Genomic DNA, 10,966 nt, shown 5'->3' with positions numbered 1-10,966 from the left:
TATAATAATAACCTCGTCGGTGGTGTGAAAGTCGTTATTTTTAGCCTTGCTTCTGTTGGGAAACGGGAATCGTTTGGTTAAAATAATCACCACAGTTGACAGTGAACAAGAAGGGAAATGTATTATGTAACAAATAAACAATATCACAGAAACACAGAATATGTGATTTATAAAATGAACACTAGGGGGCGCTAATCACAAATATACAGAAACACAAGTGGTTTCTCTCATTCCAAAAATGAACACTGGGTGGCGCTAATCACAACTCACAGCAACACAATGAACTCTACAAGTGGTTCCTCTTATTTCAGAAAAAAATGAACACTAAGAAGGCGCTAATCACTCAGACTTCGTATTGAAATGAATGAATGAAATCAAAATCTCCATAGTTTTAGAAACTTTTCCACTCTCCGACGAGTAGCTATGTAGTTCGGCGGGTGTTTTAATACACTGCCACACTGATAAATCAGTGCACTTCAGTTTAAAACCGTGTCTGTGCACAGGGGAAATCTGCAACCACTTTGCTAGCCCAGGCGTGACTGCAAATGACTCTTCCAGGTGTCAGTGTCGTAACCCCAAACAAATACACATTTATTCATCGAAATGTCAGCTAAAGTAACGCCTCGCTGTCCACTTCCCTCATTCTTCTGTTACGAAATCTTAGAAACTCTATCCTAAATCTTTAAGGCGTGGCTGAGTATGTGGGGTTATGATTCGTGACTGGGTTATATCCAAAATAAGTAAGAAATGCCAGGCTATGCAAACAAATCAATCACAGGAAACGAATACGTAAGTAATAAACGCGTAAGTGTAGTTTATTACATCAATACAGTATATCCACTGATACACCGGAGAATTTACCGTAAAGAGATATGTAAACAAATGTAAAACACAAGAACACGGTAAAGACTAGCGCTAAAACACTTGCGCGTCCTATTTATAGACTCGGTGGGATTCTGAACCCTAGGCAGGAATGTCCCTCATTGGTCGAAAGTTACCATTATAGAAATGCGTAATAAAGTGGTGTTTTCTATCACGTTCGCACTTGTGTCACCAACATGTCTATTTATAGACGTGGTTTAAAGCAAAAAATGGTACATGTAATCAAATATATAAAGTACAGTATTTAAGAAACTTCGACAATACAATAATCAGTGTTTTCAATAATAACGATCAAATTGCTTAACCCGACAGAGTAAACATGCGATCAGCCAATCGCTGCAGTCGTTTGCACGATCACGTGATTACCATTTTTAGTCATTTTAAAAATCGCAAGTTGGGTGTTGCTTAAATTTGTCGAAAATGTCAATCCCTCGATCATTTTAGTCAATTGTCCCTGTTACAAAAATGGACTAGACATAATAACGGTCGTCATACCCTCTTCAATTTCAAACTGCAGTTGAAAAAGTGATTCGCTCAAGGAAGGCACATTTGAAGTTGACAAAGGCCATCAAAGCGTTATAATCAAGTTTTCCGTCAGTGTATCCCCGACTTACTCTCCCACTTCGGTATAAAATCTGAATTTGATACATAATGTACCAGTAATGTAAAAACAATTTTTAGTTTGGCTCAAAACTGTCGCGAAATAGCAGCGCGTCCAATGCTAAGGAACTCTACTTTGAGCCTTCTCGCCAACGACGAGTTCATTAATACCTGGGCTTACTGAACACTCGGGGGTTGTTTTGTAAATTGCGCTCTGTAGTGTCAGGTGGACTTAGATGGTTATAACAATTTAAAATAATACTTTGAATGCATATACAACATATAACCTGTTAATGTATGGTAATCAACGCGTGTCGTTTTGAAAACAGCGTTTTACCCGCATCTAGCAAAATGGTGGAATGATCCCAACTATGGGCCTGCCAATACAACGGCGCCATCAAGTCTAGATTGGAAAAGACCCAAGTGTTTTGCAAAATTCCAAATATATTGCTAATTGTCTCTCCGAATAATTCTCAGAACGGCTGTAAAATAATACAAGAACATTTCCAAAAGTTCCACGACTCGTACACACGTGTACTGCATCACCCATGGTCACCTTCCCCGGAACAAAATTTCATCATTAGACTAGGATCACGGTCAATCGAATATGATAATAATAAATAAGTATAATCTTTGACGACGCCATGCTTGAGGGCGCTGCACATTATTACCCTGTTAGTTAGCTGGTTAGTTGGCCTATATTGACTCAAACCGGCTGTCATATATAGGCGCACATGGGATAGACCCTTAGTAGAAATCTAGTCACAACTGAAATTGTCAGTTCATGTGAAGCGATGTTACCTTTCAATATTTTTTATTATTTAATTTATGTTAAATTGTACTAAAAAATACTTTCATATCTTAATTGCCTTTGATTCCAGCTATGAATCATATTAAATGTATACATGCGACGCCCTTGAGTGACTGAAAGCTATACCGATGAAACATGGTGATGTTACTGTGTTGTTTATTAACTCAAAACTCATGTACTTCCAGCGCAACAAAGGCATTACCTTCGTCTTTATAAATAATCACCGAGCACAGTGCGTAACGTAATGTTAGTCAATTGACCATTAATATGAATGCCAATTGGGGAATTATTATAGACGAAAAACAAATTATCTGGATCTAATAAATCGAGATCCCTAGATAGTAAGTTTACCCGAATTTACAAGATTGGTGGTAAAGTGTGGTTGATGTCATGCTCCAATTTCCTTGTAGCTTCTTATGTATCCTCGGGGCGGACATCCGGGCATTTTCACCGCCTCACGGTGAAAACAAAGGCCAAAAACTCGCAGAAAACGGTACTTGGGGATGGTTGTTGAGACTCCCCTGAACAGTGTAACAAGATTAGCCCTACGTATGTAACATATATAAATTTGGTTGTTCAGGATTATTTCAAAGTTGAGTTTGTGTTGTTTTCTCGAATTTTCACCGGCTCGACCGGCGTTCCACAGCAGCGCGCAAAGAGCCCATAGAAATGCATGGTACAGTGGTGCGCGTCTTAGCAACATGGTACGTCTGTGACGTAGCCCCGCCCCGAGGATATTCAGATAAAAACAACACAGATTAATTTTGCACGAGTTGTTGTGAGGGCGCTGTACGAGGAAATGAAAGTGTTGACAAGCTCCAGTACACAACCAAGATGGCGGCGTCGAGGAAGTAGGGTCCCGTTCGGAGTTGCGGTAAATACTAAATAACATTCGAGATATGAGATAACTGGACGATTTAAATCACTTGACTGTCCTTTGAAAATATCGTAGAAGAAGTGTATCTGAAAAGTTGCACACGTAAGTTTTAATGTTATGTTAAATGTCAACCTTTCGATTTTTGACTTTCAAACTTTTGTTTCCAGGTTTCGTTTCCTGGTTCAGTGGCCGTGATAAGTTATTTTAGAAAATCGTCTGCGGGATTCTCAGAATATGGCTACATATAGATACGTAAATGTACTGTATTCTAGATGCACTAGTCCACTCTGTTGTCTACGTTTTAATCTAAATATGCCGATATTTTTGTTAGCCAGGATTGCAATGGTTTCGTACTTTTAACAAGGAAAGATAAGTACCACACCCGGCCTCCATTATAATTTGTTTTGTAAACTCGATGGATCGATATAGAGTGGCTGTGGTTTGGGGAAATAAATTGTTGGCTGTGTTAAGAAATACTACTATCTCATTATTTTTTTAAACACACTATACGTTATACGAATCAAGCGATCTGTGTTGTGCAGACATATCTGTATTTCACGTTTTCTGTATAAATATATATATATTCAGTTATAGTGTTCAAGGTACCTAGCTTTTTCCAGTTGTAAATTGGTACTATTAATAGAATTTAGGATAGAATAAATACGTGTAGAATAGAATAGAAAAAAAAAACACTTTATTAGAAAATTCATAATTTGTAAATGTATGTGAATTTATCTGAAGAAATGATTTCAAACAAAACAAGTAAACTGAAAACCAATGCAAAATTTTAAAACAGACCACATCACAGTCCTTCTATCCCCGATCTGGAAATAGCTAGCTTCCTTTTGTCTTGAACCATGTTGTGGGTAAACAAACCGCTCACACCCGGGTGAGGTTGTCAGGAAGTCAGACAGATTACGATACCATCAGAATACTCATTAAAATGGGCAAATTTACTGTCATACAAAGCGATATCTCATTGTACATGTATGACAATACTTTTACCTCAAATCACAGGCAACTACAACGTAAACAAAATTAGCACTATGAAATTTTGCGTTATTGAACCCCGGTACATATCAAAACCAGCCTACCAACTGCTATGTGAAGATTAATATCAGGAATCATGTTCATCTTCTAGTTTTAATAGGGAAAAATCAGCACATACCAACATGCTGACATCGCTAAACAAATCTTGTCAAAACGGCGTTGTTCATATTGAGGTGGTTGATCGAAAAACCTGTGATATTTCTGATTATTGGGGGTTCATAACAATTCAAGTCAACTATACAACAACTAATGACTTTATTCGATACACCAGTGTATAACAATGCTTCAATTTTTGCATATAAAGAGATTTTTGTAGCACTGAATAGTGAACATTGTCATTTCAAAACGTCGCCATTTGCATTTGCAATCGAAAAGAGTATCCATAGAAATCACCCAATTTAACATTAATAAAATACCGTGTTACAAATAACAAATCAGCCCACCAATTTTTAATGATATGTCTTGTTAAAATCAAAAACAAATATTGGTTTCGCGCTGTGAAGAAGGGTAAATCAAATTTCAATTATCCCAAATCGCTGTTGGTAAAATGTCGTGGTTAAAAAAATTATGTGGAAAAGCTTGAATTCTGGAATAGACAACTAAGTTGTAAAAAAAGCACATAGCGATGTTAAGCACAATAGCAGGTATTGCTGGTACCCCACAACCCCGAGGGGAAAATAGACGTATACTAGTGCCCGAATTAGACCATGCAATATGTGTTTTATAACACATTACACATAGAATTGCCGGTGGAACGTGCATAGATCGTCTGCAGTCTTCTTCTCGACTTCTCGATTTCTTCACAAAACGATGTAGGGACGCTTCTAGAAAACCTGATTACATCCTTCGTCTTCAGTGCATCTTTATTTTCTACTATTGAGTCAATTTCTTCTTCTGAACTGAAGATAAATCGTCCAGTCTATCGAGGCGGACCATTGATATCAACGACCGAACTAGCAGATGACATATTGGAAATCACACGATCAGATGACGAGTGACGTCATCCCCGGGCAATAGTTGATGTACTAGAGAACTAGTAATTTCTGTGGTAATTTAGCCGATAACAGGTGATCCTGTTTTGACCTATTATGGTACAGTATTAACGAGTGATGTGTTATAACAAAAAATAGTGACTGACTAAATTATCGCTCATTAAAAAATGACGATTGTCAAAAATGTAAATATTAAGTACAAAAAAAGTCGAAAAATGAATGTACCATGTACATGTATTGTTATAAAGCACCATTTATCACTGCAATCATAATTTATTATAAATCTGCTCTAAATCCAACAATTTATTCAGGCATTAAGGGTAGTGATTGGAATTTTCTTGTGCAAAACCAACTGTCAACTCAGATATCAATCACTGATTAGACCTAACCTTTGACAGGTCTGAGAATCCATCAAGCATTACAATATAACATACTTACAAGTGTTCAAGTGATAGGTTGAAATTGTTTTAATATGATCATTTATCCTTATCATTTGTCTAAATAATTATAATTTTACTAATAAACATGTATACATGTAATTTAATTCTGTCATTTTATTTGCATTCTGTTTTTATTCTGGCAAATATGATCAATGTCTATAAACTGTTACCTGTTATGTCCTTAACTGTCACATATTTTTCATACACTATAACATAATGTAAACTGATTAATTGTTGCATTTTACCAAAATAGGTTCTTTGCTCCACAGGAAATTCACAAGAACTCAAGACATACATTATGGCTGTGTCTCTAAACTGGCTTTACCTGTGGACGTCAATTGTTGTTATATTCATATCTTTACATCACGTAAAAGGTAAGTCGAGGTGATTCACACAATATATTTTTCAACATTTTTTCATAAAAATGTTTCTTATTATTATGGAAAGTTAAGAACAAGATTGATGCAAGATTTCTACAGTGAAGGTGGAATTATCAGCATGCTAGAATTTCTGATTAACATGACATGTATGTTGAGCTTGGAGGATATACTGTTCAACAAAATATCGGCATCTAATTGGGATAGAATTATGCTCCCTTGCTGACTAATTTGTATGAAAGTGAATTTCTAAACTAATTGTGTATTGTATCGTTATCGGAAGACCAAACCGTGTCTGTATTTCTGTGATGCTCTGTGATTCACATAGTTAAACACAAAAAGTAAAAAGTAAAAAGTGATATTTTCGACTTGTTGTTAAAAAACACAAGTCCGATTGCTTCGATATTATACATGTAGGTACCTCAGGTAGACCTCTATCAGATTTGTTCATTTTCCAATGATATCTTCAGTTCTTTAATTGAAATGTGCATTGCTAACAGCAGAGCTATCTCAGCCGAGAGGCTGCTTGTTAAATAGTTTCTTCTTTATTCATTTTCAATCTCGTAAAATTGTTATTATATCCGAAGGTACTGTAATTACGCAACTTGTATGCAACTCTGTACTGGCTTTGAATATATCAACGTCGTTTACTTAGTGCACTGCTTTTCCCATTACGCAAATTTGTTTACAATATTGTACCGGCTCTGAATATTTCAACTTCGTAATGTGTTGCTTTCATGATAATTAGTTTTTTTTTAACCACGCGTTTGAATTACGTGTGGCATTGGGCAATGACCTCCAGAGTTCATGCACTGATATTTAAATTCGGGCCACCCAGCTTGACGCAAATCAATATAGTTACTTGTCATTTGTTCAAAAAATCTTTCAACTCTCCCAAATACCATGGATGCGAAGAGTTAACTGGGGGTAAATGAAAAGGAACTTCTTTCTTGGACCAAAAATACGTCAGTACAAGATTATGTGTGCAAGGTTAGATTTATAGAACGTACATGACCGCTTAACCCTGTGGTTTTTTACCGAATCCGGTATAATGAAAATGTGACACGAGGTCAATCGCCCGACCAATCAAAAACGTGGCGGTTTACTTAAATGACATATATAGAATAATGGCGGACACACGCTCGATGCAACCCTGTGGACCAGCGGCGAAAAATTTCCATCGTAATCGATGTGCTAACCGATGGATTTTTATGGACTGAGTAATAATATTGCCTAACATCTGTAGTGTCGTGGGGGAATGATTTTTTTCAGGTCAAGTCTTTACCGAACCTAAACTGCTTGCTAACTGAAAGGCTGTGATGACGGAGATCATCTGCGATTGCAGCTACACCAAGTACTGATAACATAAAAGCTCAAACAAAATGTATATTTTTAATGTCTTCATGCAATATATTCTGAGTTATCCACTTTATTCTGGCCCGCGAATTAATAGGATACAATTTTAAACATGTTTTTGAACGCCGCGAATTAAAAGGACACATTTAAAAATTAGCGTTCGAAAATAAAATGGGTGTGCAAATTAATAGAGACCGTGAATTAATCGAGTTTTTACGGTAATAAACACAATATACTACTTGTATGTCAGAAATCAGTGAAAATAAATTCCATTCAAAACACTCAAAAACACTTTTCAACGAAAATTAATGCCAGCTAAAATAAAGTATTTTACAGTATAGTTGTAATAGGTATATTATATACAAATATGTTCTTTGTATTGGTTAAATCAGTCACTGTAATAAGTATGTTTTATTTTCAGGTCAATGTACTGCATTCCCAACTACACAGTTTACACAGTCTGTGGAATGTTCTGATGGTTTAAATGATACCAGTGTATGTACATACATATGTTTAGATGGATCTACATTGACTTCAACTTGTAATGGTACTTTATGGACAGTTAACCATGTTAGTTGTAGTGGTGAGTATAATTATTATGGTATTATAGTATATTTGTTCATAACTGTCATTTATGGTTGAATAGAATAACACTGTAATGAAACTTTTACAAAAACAAATTGATAGTGCAAATTAAAACAAAGATACAGTATCTTTAGTTTTGTGTTATTCACTTCTAAATCTACATTAAAGCTTCCAGTATTTGTGCAGCAGGTTACTAGTAACAGACTGGTAGTAAATGCCAAAAGTATGGAACCAGTGTCTAAGCTATACAGCAATTGTCTTTGATTTGCTGCAATTTATATTGATTCAGCTTCAAGTTTAATACAACCTCATAAATTCTAACTTCTATTAAATTACAAAGACCTTAATAACCTTTAAATCATTTCTTCTATAATTGTAGGTAGTGGCAAATTGTCTGGCATCATCGGCATTGTTGTTGTCCAGCATTGTCATAAACTTTTCTTGTGGACTTGATAACTCCAAAAATATTCATCATCGCTATCAAACTTACATATACAGGTTACTCTATGTGTAGTTTAAATATGGTTTTGTTCCCCATAATAACATCACTTTTTATTCTGTACTATTTCTACACGTATTCTCAAAAAATCTAATAATATGCGACTGAACAAACCATTCATTCATACATATATGTATCCGCCCCATCTGGTTTACCAATTTTGTCACGCCAACGTACATCTTGCAATAACCAATCTGCTCAGAACTATACAATTCTTCCCCCCTTGCACAGATACATGTAGATCACCATTGGAAATTACCACAGAGCATTTACTAACATTAATGATGTTTTGACCGATCTCCTCACCTTGTATAATTCACAAACTCAAGTCTATTACCTCATTCACTAACTTTAGACTATATTCATTAGCGATTTAGCATCTAAGTTGCATATTATAACAGTGAAAACAGTAAATATTGCTGCTGCATATTACTGCGAGTATTTGAATACATATTTAAATACACCTCAAACAAAAGAGTTTGTGAGATGTGAATAAACAAAGGTCTAATGGAGTAGAAATGCACTTTCTGATGGAATGCAACAATAACATTGTATAATGAGTTGCATACCTATCTGTTCAATAAATTTGTTTTCAGAATGAAAACATTATTATACCAGTAGCACAGTTTATAAGTAAAAAGTCAGGAAGCAGGATCTTATTTTACATTTTAATGCCTGCCGTCAGTAATATTAACTTTTACTTTTTTTTCTGTTTTTGCCTATTTTTCATTATTTTAGTAATCTCATACTATGACAGAAGATATTTTCACGAGTGATGCGGTATATCCTGCGGCCGTTCGTGAGTGAAAGTACAGCAGAATACACCTCATCTCGAGTGAAAATACCTTCCATACACAACGAAAGCCACGGAGAGGGTGTGGGGTTCTGTTATTATTACATATGTTCCATATTTGATTATTTCATATTAAAGAAAGAACATGCAACAAACCGGGATGGAATTTTAGGTCGGAAACCCCATTGCCCATTAGTATAATCCAAGATAGGGGTACGCCCTAGCAACACGTGTCAGTGTAGAACGTGTGTCACAGTCTGTGTGAAAATAAAATAATCATACGTCTAATCTGAGTCACTGTCCAAATAAATTACTCGTGGACGTTTAGTTGGGGGCACGACAGAACCAGAACTTGAACTGGACGACTATGATACATAGTTTATATGTTGAAGTTAAAAGTTCCTCCACAGAATTGTGCATTGGCGAACATGCCGTGTAAATGTGGTACTCCACTGACAGAATGACTTTCGTTGACAGCGGTCGTCGCTTTAGCTGCACGCTACAACTTCGTTTGTGATATCGATATTGCTTGCCGGTCTTGGTTTGAATGAGTCTTGGTTACCAGTTAAAACGTTACTCATTTGGCGTTAATAAACTTCATTTAGAACTGAGTAACGCCGCAACGTCGCCAGCAGAAATCTCCTGGTATCTTGATGTTGGCGGTTGCGGCTCCATAGTTATCGCTAATTTTACTGCAGGTGGATCTTTCAAGAGCCCTTGAAAGTTTATAAAACTCAGTTTCCAGGTGATCAACATACATTAAGTTCTCCCAATCTTAATAGCATTCCATGTTTTGTACACCTGATATGTCAAAAATGTGGCTGAACGATTTGAACCGGATAAAAATAGCAGACGAAAATAGTTCAGTAGCCAATGGAAATACCATGTTCATTTGCATATCGACCGTGAAAATGCCAAAAACATTATTGCATGGGTGATATGCAAATTAGTTTTTGTCAAGTACCATTACTGTTGTTAAAATTTCATTTCACTAGGCAAGTATATTCATATATCCTAAAGGAAAAATATCGTACTTCTAAATATTGTTTATTTATGGTGAATCTTTTGAGAACATAGCATGTTCTTGTATTTCACAGTTGCATGTGAATTACATACCAGCTATTTTAAAGAGTGGAGAACGCTGAAGGGTTCTGGTATTATGAGATGTCATTATTTATCTGTTGTGGTTTCATTTGCTCTTTGTGGTTGAATCCAATTGGGTAAATGTGTCCAAGTATAGATGACATACATGTATGCCCACAATTATTAAACACTATTTTCTACAGCTATTGGAAATGGTAATTGCTGTTGCTCCCTTTCATAAAAAAAACAACTGTTTGATCTTACTCGTGATTAGTGCTGGCAATGTTTGTGGCTCAGTGATGTATACAATATACCAATCCAATATACCTATATAAAATCATACATGTATGTATTATAATTTTCGATTGCATACCAAGTATTGAGATTATCGTGTAGTAATTATTTAATTACGATTTAAATATACCCAGTAACTATTGTTAGGTAACTTGATCTCTGCTAGATATTCACTCAATATTGTTCCAGATCTATGTTCTGTCTTGTCATTATATATTTGACTACCAAACATGTTCTTAAAGAAACTGTTATCCTCTTTCAACCATCATGTTATTTGTAAAAGCACAATTCTTATTAAATATAGGTTGTGTTATTTTGTGATTAGAT

The 10,966-nt window shown here is 35.6% G+C and overlaps 1 protein-coding gene across 6 annotated transcripts in view; it reads left to right on the top strand.

Annotated features, from left to right (window-relative positions):
• The first annotated feature begins 3,122 nt into the window (after window positions 1-3,122).
• Window positions 3,123-10,966, top strand: part of LOC146738309 (uncharacterized) — a 31,795-nt gene continuing 23,951 nt past the window's right edge. For 5 of the 6 annotated variants that reach the window (XR_014930345.1, XR_014930347.1, XR_014930346.1 and 2 more), the window contains exons 1-3: window positions 3,123-3,272; window positions 5,922-6,026; window positions 7,807-7,968. Coding sequence is in view for 3 of the 6 variants with exons in the window: in XM_085503160.1 (XP_085359286.1) it covers window positions 5,951-6,026; window positions 7,807-7,968 (238 nt within the window). In the remaining 3 variants the exon portion in view is untranslated. Of the gene's footprint in view, window positions 3,273-5,905; window positions 6,027-7,806; window positions 7,969-10,966 lie in introns of all 6 variants that reach the window. The other variant, XM_085503159.1, reaches the window with a different exon arrangement.

The sequence above is a fragment of the Saccoglossus kowalevskii genome, chromosome 9 (assembly GCF_978046115.1).
Source record: "Saccoglossus kowalevskii chromosome 9, keSacKowa6.1, whole genome shotgun sequence".
NCBI classification, from domain to species: Eukaryota; Metazoa; Hemichordata; class Enteropneusta; family Harrimaniidae; genus Saccoglossus; species Saccoglossus kowalevskii.
Note: the sequence above shows the minus strand (reverse complement) of the source record. Positions and strands in the feature narration are given on the sequence as shown.